This window comes from Nycticebus coucang, chromosome 7, assembly GCF_027406575.1.
Source record: "Nycticebus coucang isolate mNycCou1 chromosome 7, mNycCou1.pri, whole genome shotgun sequence".
Taxonomy (NCBI): domain Eukaryota; kingdom Metazoa; phylum Chordata; class Mammalia; order Primates; family Lorisidae; genus Nycticebus; species Nycticebus coucang.
In genome coordinates this window covers 124,621,500-124,644,661 of record NC_069786.1, presented here as the reverse complement: position 1 = coordinate 124,644,661, position 23,162 = coordinate 124,621,500, and the positions used below count along the sequence as shown (strand labels likewise).

The following is a 23,162-nucleotide window of genomic DNA, read 5'->3' as shown; positions in this document are numbered from 1 at the left end:
TAAATTATTTACAGTTTTTGAAATATCAGGTTAAAAAGAAGAAAATTCCACTAAAAGACATACATAATTCTAGGCCATAATTGTAACATGGTATTGTAACACATAGATTCTATAACCATAAATGAATAGAGAACATGGTATAAAAAGGTCTCAAATTTAGAGTGGGTTATACAGGTAGAACATTTCAAATCTGAAAATTCAAATTCTGAAATGCTCCCAAATCAGAAACTTTATGAACAATATGATGCTCAAAGGAGCATTTCGGATTTCAGATTTTTAGATCAGGAAAATCAATTGGTAAGTATATAGAATACAAATATGCCAAAATAAAAAAAAAAATTCTGAAATCTAAAATACTTCTGGTCCCAAACATTTCAGGTAAGGAACACTCAACCTATATTCCAAAAGGCAAATTCCTATGTTTTCTCAACAATATATTGTAGTTGTGCATTTGAGAACAAATGAAATACATTTGTCCCCTGTAGAAACGGAAATTAGGTCCCTAAGCTAGTTTATAGCTTATTAACTTAAGGCATATATGAATATATAGTAGATAATAATGCATTTTCATTTATATTTAGAACATCATGGAGGAAATTTACATTTCACATGTTTCAAACACCATCCAGAAAAAAAAAATCAGTTCAACGTAAGTATTTGGTTAGTCAAGCCCATTTCTTATCACGTTTATATTTTCTCAGTGTTTTCCAACCAGAGCCCTAAACACATTAGTCAAATACTTATTTAATGTGGCAAGAAAGGGCTTTGTAGTACTTGTACCAGTTTGTACTTCTAGGTACCAAATCCATTTACTACCTTCAATGACTGGTTATAAATGCTGCAGAATGAAACTCTGGAAAACCAACTTTGAAAATTAAATACTAATATACTATCTGGACTCTCAAGCAATCTCTGTACAACGAAATCCAAACTAAACAGAATATGACAAAATAGTAAAGATATTTCTTAAATAGTATTTCAAAAAGTACAAAGAAATCAATTCAGTTTGGGATTCAAGACAATAAATTAATGAAACTGAGTCTGAGTCTTGTTGTTCCTCTTTAATGAGAAACAGATGCACATCAGAGAGGAAGATAAACAGGCCACAGGACGCAACTGTCAGCAAATTCATCTGACAGATGTGCTCAGAATCACCTATACAGTATTTTGCATTTCTACACATATTTCCAGTATAAATACAATATACAGTTTTGGACAATTTAAGCATACTCAAAAACTATACTCAAAAAAGACCCCCAAAAGTGCTAAGCTGTTAAGAAATAAATCTAGGGCGGCGCCTGTGGCTCAGTCGGTAGGGCGCCAGCCCCATATACCGAGGGTGGCGGGTTCAAACCCGGCCCCGGCCAAACTGCAACCAAAAAATAGCCGGGCGTTGTGGCGGGCGCCTGTGGTCCCAGCTACTCGGGAGGCTGAGGCAAGAGAATCGCTTAAGCCCAGGAGTTGGAGGTTGCTGTGAGCTGTGTGAGGCCACGGCACTCTACCGAGGGCCATAAAGTGAGACTCTGTCTCTATAAAAAAAAAAAAAAAAAGAAAGAAATCTAAACCATCTAGGGAATCTTAGTTAAGATCAAAAGATTAAAACAGAATAAAAATTACAATTTTTTTGTTAAATCTATATAATACACATATGTAAGTGTACGTGTGTATGTGTACACATGTGTGTGAATGTGTGTAAGGGGTGGATGTGGAAAAGAAAGGAAAACAATATTTAGACACTAATCCCCGTAGATGTGTCATCTCATTTGAGCCTACCACTTTGAAAATTATCAAAGCCAATTTATAGAATAAAAACTTTAGAAATGTTAAGTAATTTCCCCAAGGTTACACAGATAAAAACTGGCAAAGTCAGCATTTGAACACAGCTCATGTCAGCTCTCAAGTCCGTATTTAAACTACTACATTATGCGGTTATTACAAATAAGGAGGCAAATGACTAAATCTACACTTTCATAATTGATTTTTAAATATTACCTAGGTAACTCTGCAAGGTTTATGTATCTGTTAACAAATTAAACTCCATAATTTGTAATTTCTGGTGAAGTACATTAAACTCTTTTAACACACACATTAAATCTGGGTATGAGGTAGGGGTCAGGTTGCATAAACACTGCAAGAGTTATTATATCAAAAAAAAAGAGTTTTATTAGCCAGGTGTTGTGGCGCACGCCTATAGTCCCAGCTACTCGGGAGGCTGAGGCAAGAGAATCACCTAAGCCCAAAAGCTGGAGGTTGCTGTAAGCTGTGACGCTACTGCACTCTACCGAGGGTGACAAAATGAGACTCTATCTCTAAAAAAAAAAAAAAAAAACAGTTTTATCTTCAGGAACCAATTTGAAGGTGCTCCTGTTCCAAAGATAGGATAATGTGAACACTAACATGGGTAATAAGGCTTCAAATTTCAACTGAAAAACAAATTTGATATTTAGCAAATGTTTCAATCTATGAAGTCATAATAATGCTAAAGGAAAAAAAGCCACCATTGAAAATGCCAGGAAATCAACTCATTATCTAAATACTTGATGGAAAAAGGTCCATATATTCTGACTTTCCTATACAAATCAAGCCTAAGGATAATCAAAGATTTTTAAATGAGCATTTCACCTAATAAACAAAGGAAGGAATAAATTTAGAATATCTTTATTTTGTATAACGAACCCAGGCACTGAGAATCAATAGCTAAAATTACAAAGAGACACATTCTAATACTATGTGCTCTTAAACCCTCAGTAGTAAGCACATCCCCATCCATACCTTTGATCAAGTCTCTAGACCAGTGGTTCTCAACCTTCCTAATGACACGGCCCTTTAATACAGTTCCTGTGGGTCACAGGCAACCACAGGTTGAGAACCTCGAAGAAGAGAAGAACTTGTCAAAGGCACCTCAGTAGTGCAATCAGCAAATTCAGACTATGGAAAGCTCGATAGGACAAATTACCTAGTTTCTTAAACAAATTATACAGGAGATAAAAAGGATGAAGGAAGAACTTCTAGAAGGGGTGTCAAACCGGTTTTGTTTTCTGCCACACTTTGGAAGAATTAAGAGTTGCCTTGGGCCACACAAACACTAAGGAAAGATGATCAATTTAAAAAAAAAAAAAAAAAGTCCCTGCATACTTTTCTATAGTACAGACAGGCAAAACACGTCCTCAGCAAAATCAGCAAGCAGCCATCACCACAGGCTGGACACCCCATAAGACCAAAGAGACATATCTTACAACTGTAATGTATGGCCCTTATTTGAAATCTGATTCACACAAAATGTATGTATGTGTGTATGTACTGTATGTGGAAAAAACTGTATTGGAATGAGAACTCAAATACTGACTAATAAATTATTATTACTACTATTATTTAGGGAGTGATAACACTACCGTGGTTATGTTTAACAAAGAAAAACATAAACCCTTCTGTTTTATAGACATATAATATTTAAAAATAAACTAGTACTATGTCAAAAAATTGCTTCAAAAAATGTTAAGTGAAAAAAAAATGTAAGTGCAATGATAGGTAAAATTAGCCCTGAGTAATTTAAAGGTTACATTAGTTATTTTTTAGTATTTGTAATTTTCCATAATAAAGGGGTAAAAAGAAATTATACCTTAAGCCATTCCCATGTGCAAAGAGGTCATGCCATTCTGCATAAAATATACTCCCTTCTGTGATTGAAAAGCACCACAGCTCTATGGTTTCATGTCATACCTCAACAGTTACAGGTCAGGGACAAAACAGTTATGAATAACCAAACACCCTCAACAGAATGTGTTTACAGATACTTCAGTTTACTGAAGAATGGATGTTTCTTGGTGCTTTTATACACAACCTTGGCAAAAGCAGTTCAGAGAAAACACTTACCTGCATGACTGTTGAAATGTGCAAAGTTAGCAAAATTGGCAGTAGCTGATGATTGAGGAGCTGGAGCAGCAAAGATGTCTGAGCCAAGATCACTCAAAAGGTCAAACTGCTTCTTTTCCTGCTGCTGCCCTTGAGAGCGACCTACAACTGGGGACTACAAACCACATATTACCTATAATGACTTTCCAAGTCAGAGCTGCTAAACTTTAGTATAAAACTATCTTTGTTAACCAAACCTGAAACACATTTATATATAGGAAGTTACAATACACTAACTTAAATCTTCTTTTCATTTTTTCAGTTAAACTCTTTATGTAAACAGAGTGATTTATCCAGAAGCCTTAGTTAATGCCTTATTAAAAAGGGCAGGATTCAATCCAGAGTACCATGCCTCAGAAACATTCTTATATAGGACAGAGTTTGCAATGTCACAAAGAAACACATCTGTCACAGTTCTGTCAACTATAATGAAGTGCAGAAGTCCAAATTTTAAGTGCCAACTTATGAAAATGCTTTTTTAGAGTAAGGTATAATGCAAAGCTACCTGTGTTTCAATGTTAAATATGCTTCACAATCAGGCATGTGGGAAAATTCTACTGCTTCAGAAATCCCTTCTTGTATATCACAGAGGCTATACTGTTCTAATTGGTCACCAAAGATTCATGTTTTACTAACTGTATACTGTAGGACAGGTAGCTATCGCAATATTCCTGTATACCTTCAGAAAGCTGCAGAAAAGTCAAAGAAACTCATCAGCAATAGCAAAAAATACAAAAATGTGCACATTTCAACCACTGACATACATGTAGTATTATAAATTCTCAAATTCTTCATAATTTGAGAATTATAATCCTTCTTAAGTAGGACTCTCTACAAAGATTTAAAGACCACTTACCTGACTAGGTGTGCCCTTGTTTAAGTGCAGTGCTGGTGCAGAATCCCCTAAAAGAGATTTCAGCGGTTTGACCTCAGGTGTACTACTTGTGCTACTGGCAGAGGACCCTGAAATAGATGCATGAACTGATGCCACCACTTTGGCTTGTTCTGGCGGGACATACCTAAAACATGTGAAAATCAATTAACCAAGAAAAATGTGGAGAATTCTATACTAAAAAATGATATGTTCCATTCTGATTTTGTGTAAGACTGCTTCAACATTAATCTTATCTGAGAATGCTCTCACTTATTAGAATTGATAGCTTAAGACCAAACTTATTTGAAATACTCAGAGGAAGAGTAATGAAGATTAACCACCAAAAATGTGTTTCAATTATTTACTTATAGTTTTTCTAAGATTATAAATACCATATAACTGCTTTTTTAAATAACAAAAGACGTACAGTTAATCATCATTATGAATAGTAAAAACAAAAGTATCTTAACATCATAAATAACATTTAGAAACAGAAGAGATGGTAGGGAAACATTTATTGCAGTTAATAGCCTAAAATATAAAGGCCTATTATATATCTATAAGGATAATCTACACTACTTCATGATCAGAAAAAATATATAAGAATAAGATAGGGCGGTGCGTGGCTCAAGGAGTAGGGCGCCGGTCCCATATGCCAGAGGTAGTGGGTTCAAACCCAGCCTCGGCCAAAAAAAAAGAATAAGATAAACAATCCCATTTTAAAAAGGACAGAAGAAGCCATTCATAAAAGGGGACAGAAATGAAAACAAGCTAACAAAAATGCAAATTAAGGTTTTATTCATCTTTGACCCAAGTGTGAACTTTACAAATCTATTGCTGTCTACTAAAATATAAGTACCACTTTCAGGAAATTATCCTTAAGATTTAGATAAGTGTATACAAACACATGAATGTTACCATAGTACTCTATGATTTCAAAAAATTGGGAAATAGAAAACCCAATATCAGGAGAAATATATTTAAAGAGACTATGTTAAACTTTGTGTAATATAATACTATATAGCTACTCAGCTTGACAAGGACATGGCCCATTAAACTTCATAGGTCTTTTGGGTTTGATATCAGTCATGTAAGTATAGGATTCAGGGAATAGTGGGAATGAAGGAAGGAAAGAGAGGCAGGAAGGATATAATGCCCAAATATCAGCAATCCTAACTTCAAGGGGTGGAATTATGTGAGAGCCTTGTGTGCTCTGTAATTCTGGGTTTTGTCCTACCCGCCCTCTGATCCCCCATATTAAGCAGGGGGGGGGAAGTAGAAAAACTGGGTGGTGAAGACTATATATGCCAAGACAGTTCAAATCCCAGCCCTGCCACTCACTGGCTGTGAACCTTAGGCAAACTACTTCAACTCTTTGTGCTTCCACTTATTCATCTATAATACGAAGACAGGGTTGTTGTGAGATTTAAACAAGTTGACATATGTAAAGCACTTAGAACAATTCCTAGTACAGGCTTTAACTACATAAGTGTTAGCTGTTATCAAACTATGTAATAATCACAAATAATAAAACTGCTATTTTTTAACAAATGGGAAAAATGACAAGAGGCATGAGAACAAATACAAGCAATTATGCTTTCCCATAATTTGGCATACCACTAATGATAGACATTCTTCAGTACTACCAAATCTTATCAAAGGACAAAACCAGGTAACAGTTATTGGTTCAAAAGACTCATCTGACAAAGCAAAGCAGCTTATATAACATGGGAAGTGATTTGGAGAACTAGTCAAAAAAACAATTTCAAAATCCCTTTGGATAACAATAGCTTCAGTGATACTGAGTGCAGTTTCCCTATAGTGAGTTTTCTTAGGGAGACAACATTTGGATAGTGCTTATACCATGTAAAAAACTAATTTCATTGCTCTTCAGTTAAATGCTATAGTTGTGTTGGAGTTTAGAGTAAAAATGTACAGGTCCTGGCCCCCTCCCACTCCATCTACCACTTAAAAGTTTGTATCTTGTTTCTCAGGGAAGAAAATACAAAATGAATTATAATTATTGGAAATTTCTAGTTATCTGAGTTCTGGTTTGAATGAATAATATATTAACTATTATAAATATGGGGTGGTGGTCTACGGTTTTAATTCTATCACCTGTTACTCACACTTACATTTCTCCTAAAAGCTAGAGCTAATCTATCTAAAGTCCCAGTTAAGCACTAATCAACTGACTTTGTCAACTGGTAAAGTAACTGCTGAGGAAACCAAAAATTAGGTTAGGATTATACAAGGAAAACAGACTTACCTACAAGAAAGAATGTCTAGAAAATTATGCACTAAAATAATAAAAGTAATATTATACCTTTCATCTTAAAAGAATCATTTATGCTACTGTATTTTTAGTATCAATCATCTCACCTTCTAATGTTTTCTTCTTTCCTGAAACAAAATTTTACTGCTATATTCTTACCTAGATTCACATCTAATGTCTGTACTGCAGCTGCATATAACCCTGGCTAATCCTGCCTTGCAAAAAGCAGTCTATTTTAGAGAGTAATATAAATACAACTTTCGATAGTGCTAATATGCTCACTGAATGAGTTAAAAACCTCTCCGCCATAAATCACAGCAAATTCCGTCAAAACCCAAACAAGCTCTGAATCTATTATTCTCTAAATTAAAATACAGTTTCTTAGGGAAGTATGAGTTTGTTTACTTGCCCATTATCTATTCTATTTGTGACTCTCTGACCCATCTTCTTAACTTCTCAAGAAGGAAATATATGGCGGTGCCTGTGGCTCAGTGAGTAGAGCACCAGCCCCATATACTGAGGGTGGCAGGTTCGAAGCTGGCCTGGGCCAAACTGCAACAAAAAAATAGCTGGGGGTTGTGGCGGGCTCCTGTAGTCCCAGCTACTTGGGAGACTGAGGCAAGAGAACTGCCTAAGCCCAAGAGCTGGAGGTTGCTGTGAGCTGTGATGCCACAGCACTCTACCAAGGGTAACAACAAATTCTTTCTAAAAAAAAAGAGGACATATACACTGTTTGATACTAATAAAGTTATGAACCAAGAAAGTTCATAACTACTTAGTCTTAGTTAACTATACTTAAATTGTGCTTATATAGCTCCAAAGGAAGAGCCCCACGTAGCCAAATACCAGCTCTATGGACAGAGTGCTGCTGTGTCTTAGAGACTAACTCTATATAACCTGTTGAAATTACCTTTTAAAAATTAACAGCTGATGGATTTAGTCAAGGGGATAGGAAGATACCCTTCTTAACCAAACAGTAAACTGATTTTTTTTTTTTAATTTAACTTTTTTTTTGAGATAGAGCCTCAAGCTATCGCCCTGAGTAGAGTGCTGTGGCATCACAGGTCATAGAAACCTCAAATTCTTTGGGCACAAGTGATCCTCTTGCCTCAGCCTCCCACGTAGCTGGGACTATAGGCACCTGCCACAATGCCCGGCTATTTTTAGAGACTAGGTCTGGAACTCTTGAGCTTAGGTATGCCTCAGCTTCCGAGAATGCTAGGATTACAGGCGTGAGCCGCGTGTCCAGTACAATAAAGATTTTTAAAGGAGGCTTCACAGGTCTAAAAATGTCTACAGAACTAACAGGGCTACAGAGGGATTAGAAGGAGGGACCCTTAATTTTTCTTTTCGTAGAGACAGAGTCTCACTGTACCGCCCTCGAGTAGAGTGCCATGACGTCACACGGCTCACAGCAACCTGTAACTCTTGGGCTTACGCAATTCTCTTGCCTCAGCCTCCCGAGCAGCTGGGACTACAGGCGCCCGCCACAACGCCCAGCTATTTTTTTATTGCAGTTTGGCAGGGGCTGGGTTTGAACCCGCCACCCTTGGCATATGGGGCCAGCGCCCTACTCACTGAGCCACAGGCACAGACCCTTAATTTTTCAAAAGTAGTAGAAGTCCTGGTAATTATAATAGAAAGCTGCTGCTAGGCATATGAGTTAAGATAGAGTAGAAGTTTCTCAGCACCCTTGTTCAAGAAAGAAAGAAAAAAAAAAGTAGCGGTAAAGGCCTGTAGAACTCAATTCAATAAAAAGCCAAGTAAGAACAAGTGTCTACTACTTCCCTATCTGTCTACCCAGTTCCTTCCTTCCTGCCCTCTGTCCTTCATTGTGTCAGACTAACATAACCCATAATTAATGTGATTTGGGAGGTTTTACTCTAAACACAAACTTCACTCACCATCTTTTCTTTTCATATTTTTCTTGTAGAAACTCTTTCACTTTTTGTGGATCCCTGAAGTCTGGAATTGCTGAAGATCTATCATCAAATAATCCTAGCCAAATCTGTTTACAGACCTTTAAAAAAAAATTTTAAAAACAATGTGTTAAATTCAACATTATCATTCCATTAAATTTTAAGCAGAAATTATTTTTTCAGAAAGCTAATCTACTTAATAATTTCAATCATAGTTCTTTCAATGAGGATATTCATTATAATCCGAAATGAAGGGACTAAATTTATTTTAATATCTTGTACAATGCAGTAAAATTTCAGCAACAGAATGACAAAGGAAAATACTTCATAGGAAAATTATAGTGAAATGCAATTTGAGAAGACCTGGGTTTTTTGTGGTTTTGGTTTATAGTTAAAAAATCATGAACTACAAAGCCATTAGTGAAGTTATGGAACCTATATGAATCTCAGCCCCCTCACCTATAAAACAGAGCAACTGAATCTCTGTTTCATGAATAAGGGTAATTTTATAAGACTTTAACAAATTCAAAAAATCAACCAAAACCCCCCAAATAGTAGAACCATAAGTAATTTGCTATTCAGGCATAACAATAATAAACACAAACACAGAGCAAATGCAACTCCAGTTTCACAGTAAGTCTCCTATGCTTTTCTTGTTCAACAACTTAAAAAATGAGAATCAAAGTTATTTAACTTTTTAGAAAAATTTAAAAGAGAAATAAAATGATGCACACCTAAAACAGGACAAAAAGCTCAAAAGAAACCATAAAGAAAAAATACTGATAAAGTAGACTTTATCAAAAAATTCAAAACTGGATCCAGGCACAGTGGCTCATAGCTATAATGGGAGCAGAGGCAGGTAGATTGCCCGAGCTCATAGGTTCAAGAACAGCCTGGGCAAGAGCGAGACCCTGTCTCTAAAAGTAGTTGGGCATAGTGGTGGGCACCTGTAGTAGTCCTAGCTACTCGGGAAGCTGAGACAAGAGAATCGCTTGAGCCCAAGAGTTTGAGGTTACTGTGAGCTGTGATGCCACAGCACTCTACCAAGGGCAACAAGTGAGATTCTGTCTCAAAACAAAAAAATAATAATATTAATTAAAAACTAAAAACAGAACTACCAAATGAAAAAAACAATTAAAAGCTATTCTATTTAAAAAAAGAAAAGAAAGAAAAAAATAGAAAGAAAAGCCACCAATTAATAAAAAAAAATTGCAAAATGTTTAAGAACTAGTAGAATCTCTGCAAGCGGACTATAACAACTGGTCGACATGTGGAGGTGACTAGGCCAGCTGTACCGACAGTTACATGTGGTGTGTGCCTAATCTATGAAAATTAGGTCAACTTAACAAGGTGACCAATGTGGGGAGGTGGTCAAGCTTGGAGGTTCTATTGTATTTGAATCCAGAAGGGAACTCCTACAACTCAATTATCAAAAAGACAATCTTTTCTTTTTTAAAAATGTGACAAAACACACGAACAGATACTTCACCAACTTCACCAAAGAAGTTATAAGCCACCTACCAACTTTAGTCATGTACAAAACGTAAATTAAAATGACACTGAGACCTCTCACAATGTAGACACTCATATGTTTTTAGAAAAGCAAATACACCATGTGCTGGTGACACATGGAGCGACTGAACTGGAGAATACACATGGTACAACTACATTGGAAAATAAGCAGTTTCTTAAAAGTTAAACATATACCTTGCATATGGCTCAGCCATTCTACATTTAGGCATTTACCCAAGAAAAACAAAAGCACTTGTCCACACTCAGATTGTACACAAATATTTGCAGCAGCTTTACTGGCAATAACCCCAAACCAATAATAACTCAAACGTCCATAAACAGGTGGACAATGGATAAGCAAAACAGTGAAATACCCAAAGTAGGATACTATTCAGCAATTAAAAGGAACTACTGCTACAAGAAACAAAATGAATAAAGTATATGTTGTGTATATACTGTATGATTCGATTCATTTAAAATTTCATAGAACATAAACTGATAATAATAAAAACCAGATCAGTGGATTCATTACACAAAAGCCCAAGGAAACTCTTGGGAATAATGAAAATGTATGTTATCTTGTTACTGTGGTGGTGAATTTTCATGGTATATAAAAGTCAAAAATTATCAAATTATATACTTTAAATATGCATAAGTTACAGTATTCAATTATTTTTCAGGAAAGCTATCAAAAACAAGTCCACATGTTTCCAAAATTATATTAAAGAATAATCAATTATGACATTGTGAAAAGAACATAGTATCTGGCTTCAAAAAGCCCCATAGGCCAGGCGTGGTGGCTCATGCCTGTAATCCTAGCACTCAGGCAGGTGAACTGCCCTGCTCTTAGAGGTTCAAGACCAATCTGAGCCAGAGCCAGAATGAGACCCCATCTCTACCAAAAAAAAAAAAAGCTGGGCATTGTGGTGGGCGCCTGTAGTGCCAGCTACTTGGGAGGCTGAGGCAAGAGAATCGCTTAAGCCAAGAGTGGGAGGTTACCGTGAGCTACAATGCCATAGCACTCTACCAAGGGCTACGAAATAAATTCTGTCTCAATTTTTAAAAAGCCCAATAAATATTGAAGTAATCAGAGAAGGAAAACCATCCTTCTCAATTTTACCTGCTCACTCAACTGGGTAAGAGAAATAAATAAGAAGGAAGACAGGAAAAATGACTCGCCCTTCTTTTCTCCTACCATGTCCCCAACCACATTTCAAAACAACGTTTCTTTTGATTCTCTTCTGTTCCAGGCTCAATGCAGATAAAGGCATAAGGCAGTAACAGCTGACACATCTACAGTCTGGTTTAAGGCACAATCCCATTACAAAAACATTTCTGTGGCAAAGCCTGACAAGTACAGGCATTCAGGAATAGTAATGCAACTTACTGCCAGAAATACCATAAGCCTTAAAGACATCTAGCTTCTCTAATACTTAGTAACTTAGAACTACATGGGACTGGCTCAGCGCCCGTAGCTTGGTGGTTAGGGTGCTAGCCACATACACCCAGGCTGGCAGGTTCAAACCTGGCCTGGGGCCTCCTAAACAACGATAACTGCAACAAAAAAATAGCTGGGTGTTGTCGTAGGCACCCGTAGTCCCAGCTACTTGGGAGGCTGAGACAAGAGAATCACTTAAGCCCAAGAGTTGGAGGTTGCTGTGAGCTATGACGCTACAGCACTCTACTGAGGGTGACATAGTGAGACTTTGTCAAAAAAAAAAAAAAAAGAATTACAAGGGACTCTCCGTAAGCAGAAACCTAACAATTCCTCCAAAATACAATTTTCAAAGATTCTGTGACTTTACAATTATATTCATAAAGGAAGGATTGAAACTATTTAAAATTTCCCAGATGTAAAAACAAGACACATGGTTGTAATTTGCCCAAAGCTACGGACCTATTAACTATAACTGATAAAAATTAGTTAAGAATGCTTTGAAACTTCTAGTCTCTGCATTCCAAAACCGCTACTAACTACCATCATACAACTTTTTAAAACTAAAAATATTGTGGCAGGCGCCTGTAGTCCCAGCTACTCGGGAGGCTGAGGCAAGAGAATCACTTAAGCCCACGAGTTGGAGGTTGCTGTGAGCTGTGTGAGGCCACTCACTCTACAGAGTGCCATAAAGTGAGACTCTGTCTCTACAAAAAAAAAAAATAAATAAATAAATAAAACGAGGGAGATGGAGTAGTGCACCCGGATCACAGAGTGCCCTCTTGGCACCCGTAACAGTAACACAAAGCCGAGACAGAGTGCTTGATGGTGAACTGTAGAGCTATGTGCCATTAGCAACCTGTAGGATTCACTCAAAATTCTGTACTAACTGCTGTGATTCTGTTCCTGCTCTCTACAAGGTTAAACGGATAGAGAAAGTCATTAAAACTTCGTGGTTGGGTCCACTACAAAAACAAATTCATGCTTTCTCACCATCAAAGTCCTTTGGTATTATTAACCCTTTGCAGAGCCCTCAGAAATGAAACGAACCAATTGAAGTGCGCAGCAATTGGACATTTTTAGTTTCTTACTAATCAAAATAATTTACCTAACTTGGTTTCAGTTATGTCAGGCACAACTGTGAAAAACAGAGGACTAAGTTTATGATGCTTACAAGTTTGTCAAGTAACAAAACACTAACAGGTGTCATCAAGCTTTGATTGCAAAATGAACCACCCCTACAGGCCTCCTTTGTACCAAAGGAACAGCTTGTTTGACTGCATACACATAATTAATGGCTCACAGTCAAAAGGTTAATCAGGTCTAATTTCCTACTACATTCCTCACCCCACAGCAGCTATATTGCGTATTGCTTTAAATACCAAACATTTGGCAACTGAATTCTATCTCAAGCGGCACAAAACGTGGTTCCTCAATTCCCTAGACGAGCAACATCACTGTTGCCTAAGAACTTACCAAGAAGCAAACATTCAGGAGCCACATAAGACCTATGAATTTAGTACCTCTAAGTGGTGTCCAGCCCTCCAAGTTATTCTGGAGTAGGCTAAAGTTTGAAAACCAATGCTTTAGGTAAAATCTAGGCCAGCCCTGGAAACTAACTTTCCATCCATAATTTTATTCATCTCTCCCTGTTTCCGTATCACAACATCAGATATAGACAGCTAGGTAGGTAATTCAAACTATATAGTTTTTTGATGTTTCCAAATTTAGCCAGTAAACCTGTTATAGGTTAAAACTCATTTAACAAAGCCAGTGTTCCAATGACACCCCAGGAAAATGTCAGTGTCTATTTTCCTTGTGACCCACTCGCATTTTACTCCCTGAAAAGTTGGCTTCTGCTCCCACCAGTCTATTAAAATTGCTCTTTCAAGTTTATACATTTCCTAGTAGGAGAATATAGTCTCCTTTCTAGCTTTTTTGTTTTGTTGAAGGTTTGAAGAGGAGTGAACCAACTAAGACTGCAGGCAGGACTGAAGACCTGGGCCAGGTGCAGTTGTAAAGTGAAACTGGTCACAAGAGTAGGTTTTTCTCTAGCCCTCACTGGCCATTTTGGTACAAAGTAAGTAGAACGTTGCCTTTCAGGGGTGAAAGTGGTTGTTATAATAACGGATCATGGAATTTAAGCAAGGTTAATAAAAAGGGAGGCACAAGGAGGGTGAAGGCCAACAAAGAGGTTTAACGAAGTGAATGGAGGTCAGTGAAGTGGAGATCCTGATCACTGTCCCAAAATTGCTGGAGTCAGGGATTCGAGGGGAAGAGAGAATCAGTGGTGGTTGGGAAGAGAGAATCAGTGGTGGTTGAATTGGACGCTTATAATTGAATTTAAGAGATGATATTGTTATTAATGGATAAAAAGTCTAAAATGGTATGAAGGGTTACTGAAAAGGTCAAGGAATTCAAGGGGCCACATGGATTATGTATACAGGTACCAGAATTACCAAAATAATTAACTGTAGAAAAAAGACACTGAGGAACAATGACAACACCTTTAAAAAAAAAAAAAAGCCATCACCAGCAAAAGCTGGACACAGAATAGATTGAGTTTGTTGGAGTATGGCATCCAGGTCCCTAAACCCACCTGACATACTTTCAATTAGCAAGTTCAACTAAAGGTTTCTCTGATAGAAAGTGAAAGTGAGGGTGGCGCCTGTGGCTCAAAGGAGTAGGGCGCCAGCCCCATATGCCAGAGGTGGAGGGTTCAAACCCAGCCCCCGCCAAAAACTGCAAAAAAAAAAAAAAAAAGTGCAAGTGAGTAGAAACCTAAAGTGATGGCTTCCCCCTGTAATCCCAGCACTCTGGGAGGCCAAGGCGGGTGGTACCCCTGAGCTCAGGAGTTTGAGACCAGCAAAAGCAAGGATAAGACCTGTCCCTAAAAAAAAAAAAAAGCTAGCCAGGTATTGTGGCAGGCACCTGTTGTCCCAGCTTCTTAGGAGGCTGAGGCAAGAGAATAGCTTGAGCCCAAGAGTGTAAGCTATGATGCCAGGGCCCTATACCAAGGGTGACAAAAAGAGACTGTCTCCAAAAAAATATAAATAAATAAAAGGAGCAGGGAGGCGCCTGTGGCTCAAGGAGTAGGGCGCAGGTCCCATATGCTGGAGGTGGCGGGTTCAAACCCAGCCTCAGCCAAAAGCCACAAAAATAAAAAAAAAATAAAAGGAGCATCTCTGGCAGCATGAATAGAAAGCAAAAGTAAATTTATAGGAGCTATAACAAAGAAAATTTATTTAAGTAAAGAAAAAGCTTAGTGTACTTCCAAAGAGGTAGAAGTATGTCCCTCTCCCAAGTGAGAAGAGAGCTGCTGACACAAAGGCAGTGTAAAGGGATAAATAACCTCTTTCTTTCCCTTTGACATTAATTATGTAACTCTTCCCTTGGTCTCTCTGCATCTCTGATCTTCTGTACTGGTCACTGATTACCTAGGCTACCTCATACCCACATTCTCTTTCTTTTTTGGCAAGAATTGACCTAACTGTTGATTTTACCAATATTTGGATTATTTGCGGTGTGCAGTGTTCACCCTACGGCCAAATGTGGACACTGTATTATACGCAGGACATGCTTGATCAATTGAGTCACAGTGTTCTAATGTTCCTATGGCCTCTGCAGACTTCCTTATTTAGCAGGCCAAGCTCTCCTCCCATGTACCTTGAAGCCTCTTTCTTTGTCCTGATCTCTTTGTGATGAGGTAGATAATCAGTTCTAAATGGAATGAGGTGGTGGTTGTGGTAGGTAACAAGCCTGGACTAAGGAATCACGCTGCCTGAGTTTGAATTTCAACTGTTTGCTGTCTGACTTGAGCAAGTTAATTTTTCTTCATTTGTAAAATGCAAATAATAATAAAACTTACCACAGGGAGGTTGAGTGGGTTAAACAAGTTAATAAATGTTTTACTCTGAGAACAGGCATCATACACAGTAAACTTTAGGTACTAATAGCTATGTTACTTTTGTGCCTCGTCTCTCAAGTGGTTTGCAGCGGTGGGTAACAGAGTGATGAGAAAAGCAAAGACTGGGAAGGGAGGTCACACCAGAACACAAACGGGGGGTTTCTACTGCAGACACAAGAACACAGGAAATGGTGGGCTTCTGCTGCAGACAGAAAGCAGTCATAATAGAAGATTCTCCCTCTTCTTCTAGCACTCTGTACTTCTTGCAGGAAACTCATTTTTTCAGTCTGCCTTGTATTAGAATCACGAGCATGTGTGTCATTTACTTCCAAACTTTCCGTAACATTTAAAGCAATGGGTTGTACCATGTAAAATGTACTGAAATCTGTTTATTGAGAACAGATTGATAAGACTCAAAACCGAGATCTCATGGAGGAATGAAAAATAAAATCACACCAGCCAAAAGAATAAATCCATGAAATTATCAGAGTAATGTTTTTCCTTATTCTAGTGCTAATATACTATAGAAGTGCAATAATAGCCACTGAAAGAATCTAACATGTTTTTAAGTATGTTTTATCTATCAGGGCTATCATAAAAAAACAGATGGCACAATTTGGATAATTGAAAGAAAGTTTAATAAGGACACCGTTAGAGAGTATAGGTAGGCTATAAGGAAATTCACAAGCAAGAGTGTAATACCCCAGGGTTAGTAACAGCAGGGGCCTACTACTTCCAGGCAGTAAAGGCAGGAAGACAGAAAGAGGTCAGCACACCCTCAAAACAAAGAGGGCTGCCTGACAGGAGCTACCAACTTCCAGGGGAAGGATGCAGCCGGGCTACAAAAATCCCACAGGAAGAAGTCAAGTGAGTAAATATCCTAACCTCTCTCCTTCTTTACTTGGATCTGTTGACAAGGCTTCCCATCAGCTGAACCTATCCACAAGCCAGGGGACGAGAGGGTCCAATTATATATCTGGACAGACCAGCTGCCTGGGGCCAGAAAGACATTTGGAAGCTATCCAGCACAGTACCCACATAAAATAATAAATATATACAGGGCAAGCAATACAACAAACTCAACTAAGAACGCAAAAAATAGGAAACTTCATACTTATTCCCAAACACTCATATACAAAAAGAAAGGTAAGAAACAGTGTTACATAAGGCTGAGAAAAAATAGGTGAGCACAAGACATCACATATGATAGCTGTGTGATCCTCTTAGTGTCAGTAAGACAGAGAAGAAACTTGCTATAATGGATAGTGAAGGAGCTTAGGAAATTTCACCTCAAAATATGACTCCCTGGTATAAAAAGTATTTTGAATTAAAGGTCCTTAGAGAACAAAAGGCCTTGGGGGAGGCTTTCCCTTTATCTGCATACACCAGACCACGCCATCAAAAGAGCAATCCACTTTCCTTCTCCTCCCACTTACCTCACCATATTGTAGGAAAAAAAATCAAGAATGCAACCAAACCTGGCTCAAATCATTTTAAATATAACACCTGTCACTGAAAGTTAATTTAATTTGCAAAGAGAATCACTTACAAATCAATCTGTTTCCCCCATTTATCCATCCTCCCTAGCAACCACTTAATGCCCCTAACAGAATTACCTATATTCCTCATCCCCCTCTTCCCTCTAAAAGGAAGGTATAAAGTATACCTGGATCCAACTGGGATACTGAATAATTACTTTATAATTCTCCCCGAGAGCACAGTAAATAAATCTCTTTCTCTTATTAATCTGCCTTAATTGTGAGCTGATCTTTTAGAAAATTTAGGGGGGGAAGGGTAAGTTTCCCCTCACTCCCACAGTATTTACCCTTTATTCAGTCTAAACTTTATTTTCATAAAAAGCACAGAAAGAATAAACATGTGACATGACTCTGCTTATAACCTTTAAGTAGAAAGATACAAGAAAAGGACAGATGCTCTGGAATTATAGAATCTGTTTTCATTACGCCAATGAATAGATATCCAAATAGATTTCAGACTTTCTTTTTTCTCCTTTCTCTCCTTAGTAGAGATGCAGGATTACTGCCTCCTTTTGTATGTAAGATATAATTACAGCATTTAATAATACTGCCTACAAAACACAGGAACAAAAAATAGCAGTTAAAAAATTAAAAATTTCGTATTTCTTGATGACTTCCAGGAGTTTTGTGGTTTAGTCTTTGGGGTTTTCTAAGTATAAGATCACATCATCAACAAAGAGGGACAGTTTGACCTCCTCTGTTCCCATCTGGATGCCCTTTACATCCTTCTCCTGCCTGACTGCATTGGCTAGAACTTCCAGAACTATGCTGAGTAACAGTGGCGATTAAGTGGACACCCTCATCTGGTTCCAGTTCTAGGTGGAAAAGCTTTCAGTTTTACACCACTCAGTATATTAGCTGTGGGTTTGTCACAGGTGGCCTTGCTCGGCTTAAGAAATGTGCCACCCATGGCTATTTTCTTAAGTTTTCTTGTTAGAAATCCTGCTGAATTTTGTCAAAGGCTTTTTCTGCATCTATTGAGAGGATGATATTGTCTTCGTTTTTGCTTCTATTAATATGGTGAATATTTGGGTGGCTCACAGGTTAAGAAAGAGAAAAAGGAATACTCAGGCAAAGTTCTTCTATGTAAAACTGAGATTTACAGAGGAGCCAAGTTTTAAGTAAGTTTCAGATACATTTTAACCAAGTAATCAAAGTTAATGTCACCAATACTGAGACAAATGACAGATTATCTCATTGGGTGAAGAGGGAATAATCTGAGAATCAGTAAGAATAACTAAAACTGACACACAGCAAAAAATAAGTTCATAGTGATATATTCTTTAAAGAAAAGACTCCCACTTGGTGACTGTTGAAAATGTTATGGAACGAACTATTTTGAAAAGTTAAATAAGGAGGACTTTGGCTTTTTTTATATGCACTGGATCTACTCATATTTACAGGTAACAATGTACTTTTCAAAAGAGTAACAATAAAACTGCTGCATCTTAAAACAAAATTAATGAAGAGTAGTTTTAATTGTTGCAAATGTTATGGATGCCTGGTTTAATAAGACACCTAATTTCCATTTGCTCCTGCATTTTTTTTTTTTTTGTAGAGACAAAGTCTCACTTTATCGCCCTCGGTAGAGTGCCATGGCATCACACAGCTCACAGCAACATCCAACTCCTGGGCTGAAGCGATTCTCTTGCCTCAACCTCCCGAGTAACTGGGACTACAGGCGCCTGCCACAATGCCCAGCTATTTTTTGGTTTGCAGTTCAGCGAGGGCCGGGTTTGAACCTGCCACCCTCAGTATATGGGGCCGGCGCCTTACCGACTGAGCCACAGGTGCCGCCCTGCTCCTGCATTTTTATGTTTTGTAGCTTCTAGAAAACTCCACTATATATCCATGAAAATAGGAGTAAAAACAGCAAATTGAGTCTTACTATTAGTAATATTGTTTTTTCCTTACAAAATCTCTGAAAGTTCTCAAAGATCCCCCACAAATTCCAACTTGCACTTGGAAAATCACTAACTTAAAATACCACCATTTCATGATCCCTAACTAATGGAAGTGGTCATTGAGCATCAGCAGCTAAAATAAAGCAGAAAAAATAAAATATCTTTTGAGAAAAGAACACACCACATAATCAATGAACAACGGGTCTTTCCCCCTTTCCCAAATTAAACCTGAACTTAAGTTACTGTATCCAAGTACCAGTTGTGGGCTACTGAGAAAAGAGAAGAATATTGACACTACATGGACGGAATTAGCAAAATCCAAACGGTGATAAACTACTGAACAAATGACTGGATTAGGAGACAGGGAGGGAAAGAATAAGGATGAATAACCAGAAGGGAAACTTACGGAATAAAAAAATGACTTAAAAGGTGAACAGAATAGGCAGCTTCCAGTGATGGTGGAAACCATAACTGTCATCACTGGACAAAACATAAAAGACCCTAGAGAGCAAACACAAACAAGCTGAAGAAGAGCCAACATTTCATACAAGAAACAGGTATGTGCCATTATTTTAAAAAAGCAGTCTCCCCACAGTACCCCCACCAATGGCTGCAGGGCTACTAAAACTCAAATACAAATCTTAAAGTGTAAGAGGAGTTTGTTACAACCACCGCAACTGGAAAGTGAGGGGTAAATCCCAGAAAAGAGAAAGCCAGAGAACTTGGGCATCAACTTTGTTCAGATCTCCAGCTCATTCCTGACCTGTGCATGTGTTGGGCTGATTTCAAACAGTTCAATTAAAGACTGAAATATCTGGCACCCATTACAGGAGAAGCAGAGTTTGCTATAGTAAAAAAATGAACAAAACAAATTAATACTTTTGGAAGGAATGAAACAAAATCCAAAGGCTCTACAACCTACCATCTCCGATGTTCAGGATATAATCCAAAATTACTAGGTATACAAAGAAACGGAAAAGTATAACACATAATCAAAAGTCAGTGGTCACAGACTTGAGATGATAAAGATTTTGCAATTAAGCAGACAATAATTTAAAGCAACTACTATACATATATTTTTTCCAATAAAAGATTGAATATGCCTGACTGTCCTGCCTCCCCCCCACCTCTTTTGCCTGAAAACATGTCTATAATAAATAAAAATGTGTAATATATCAGCAGAGAAATTAGAAAATACCCAAAAAACCCAGAAAAAAGTACAGTGAAAACAACAAAACAATGTGAATTTTTGAACTGGAAAAGACAGAATCTGAAATTAAAAAATTACAGCTTGGAGATATGGAAGAGTTAGTTGGAAACAAACAGATATGCTCCAACCTAAAGAATGGGAAGATAAAGTAAAAAAAAATAACAGAGGAAGCTGTGAGACAATTTCAGCACAACTAAAATGAACTCTCAGAAGGAGAGCTGAGATAGAACGAGGCAGCAAAAAGATGTGAAAAAAAAAAAGAAGTTGGTAAATGAGAAATTTATAGATTCAAAAAGACAACCGGATAAGAAGGATAAATTTATCCATAAGAAGGATAAATGCAAACACCACACTCTGGAAAACAAAGCGCCTCCAGTTGGTCTATCACTATAGAGAAACAACAATATGATACAAGATAAAGTAAATTTCAAGAAAAAGATAATTAACAAAGATAAAGACAGACATTGCATACTGACAGGACGATGCTTTTATGGCTCAAAGGGGTAGGGCACCGGCCCCATATGCCAGAGGTGGCAGGTTCAAACCCAGCCCCGGCCAAAAACTGCAAAAAAAAAAAAAAAAAGACATAATAATTATAAATATGTTTGCAACCTCATAAAAGTTTCAAAATGCGTGAAGCCAAAAATGATAGTTAGAAAAAACACACAAATACACAACCAATTGTCTAACTGTTCCATCAGCAATTGCCTAACTAGACAAAATCAGTAAAGCAGTCCTACAAGATCTCAACATATCAATCAGAGCTATAACTGACATTTATAGAACACTCCACGCAAAAACTTCAGAAAATACACTCCTTTCTAGTCTACATAGTACATTCACCAAGACAGACCACGTGCTAGACCATATGAAAGAGGTCTCAATTAAAACAAAAGAAAAAGCATTGAAAGTGTATAAAAAATGTTTATTGATGACATGGGATTAAATTAGAAATCAATTACAGTATAGGACCTAGAAAAAACTCAAATGTGTGAAAATTGAACAACTACTTCTATATAATCAATGGGTTAAAAACTCACAACAGTAATCAGAAAACATTATGAACTGAATGATAAAATACATCAAAATTTATATAATACAGCTAAAGTAAAGAATAGAGGAAAATGTCCTACTTTAAAATATTAATGGTTTGGGCTACATGGGTCCATTTATTCAAAAACTTTTTCCAATGAAAGATCCAGCAAGTGTGCCAGTCTCTCCGGCTTCCCCTTCCTCTTCTGCCTCTGCCACCCCTAAGACAGAAAGATGAACCCCTCCTATTCCTCCTCCTCATCCTCAGCCTACTCAATCTGAAAGCAGATAAAGACCTTTATGACATTAACAAATGGAAGAACATACCATGCTCATGGATGGGAAGAATCAACATTGTTAAAATGTCTATACTTCCCAAAGAAATCTACCTATTCAATGCCATTCCTATCAAAATACCAACATCGTACTTTCAAGATTTGGAAAAAATGATTCTGCGTTTTGTATGGAACCGGAAAAAACCCCGTATAGCTAAGGCAGTTCTCTGTAACAAAAATAAAGCTGGGGGCATCAGCATACCAGATTTTAGTCTGTACTACAAAGCCATAGTGCTCAAGACAGCATGGTACTGGCACAAAAACAGAGACATAGACACTTAGAATCGAATTGAAAACCAAGAAATGAAACTAACATTTTACAACCACCTAATCTTTGATAAACCAAACAAGAACATACCTTGGGGGAAAGACTCCCTATTCAATAAATGGTGTTGGGAGAACTGGATGTCTACATGTAAAAGACTGAAACTGGACGCACACCTTTCTCCACTCACAAAAATTGATTCAAGATGGATAAAGGACTTAAACTTAAGGCACGAAACAATAAAAATCCTCCAAGAAAGCATAGGAAAAACACTGGAAGATATTGGCCTGGGGAAAGACTTCATGAAGAAGACTGCCATGGCAACTGCAACAACAACAAAAATAAACAAATGGGACTTCATGAAACTGAAAAGCTTCTGTACAGCTAAGGAGACAATAACCAAAGCAAAGAGACAACCTACACAATGGGAAAGGATATTTGCATATTTTCAATCAGACAAAAGCTTGATAACTAGGATCTATAGGGTACTCAAATTAATCCACATGAAAAAAGCCAACAATCCCTTGTATCAATGGGCAAGAGACATGAATAGAACTTTCTCTAAAGACGACAGACGAATGGCTAACAAACACATGAAAAAATGTTCATCATCTCTATATATTAGAGAAATGCAAATCAAAACAACCCTGAGATATCATCTAACCCCAGTGAGAATGGCCCACATCACAAAATCTCAAAACTGCAGATGCTGGCGTGGATGTGGAGAGAAGGGAACACTTTTACACTGCTGGTGGGACTGCAAACTAGTACAACCTTTCTGGAAGGAAGTATGGAGAAACCTCAAAGCACTCAAGCTAGACCTCCCATTTGATCCTGCAATCCCATTACTGGGCATCTACCCAGAAGGAAAGAAATCCTTTTATCATAAGGACACTTGTACTAGACTGTTTATTGCAGCTCAATTTACAATCGCCAAAATGTGGAAACAGCCTAACTGCCCACCAACCCAGGAATGGATTAACAAGCTGTGGTATATGTATACCATGGAATACTATTCAGCCATTAAAAAAAATGGAGACTTTA

At 37.5% G+C, this 23,162-nt stretch overlaps 1 protein-coding gene across 9 annotated transcripts in view; it reads right to left on the bottom strand.

The window, feature by feature from the left end:
* AGFG1 (ArfGAP with FG repeats 1) overlaps positions 1-23,162 on the bottom strand; it is a 75,649-nt gene that overhangs the window by 20,186 nt on the left and 32,301 nt on the right. For all 9 annotated transcript variants that reach the window (XM_053597321.1, XM_053597320.1, XM_053597323.1 and 6 more), the window contains exons 3-5: positions 8,966-9,081; positions 4,769-4,931; positions 3,874-4,027 (exon numbers count right to left, since the gene is read on the bottom strand). In XM_053597321.1, the coding sequence (XP_053453296.1) occupies positions 3,874-4,027; positions 4,769-4,931; positions 8,966-9,081 (433 nt within the window). The remainder of the gene's footprint in view (positions 1-3,873; positions 4,028-4,768; positions 4,932-8,965; positions 9,082-23,162) is intronic.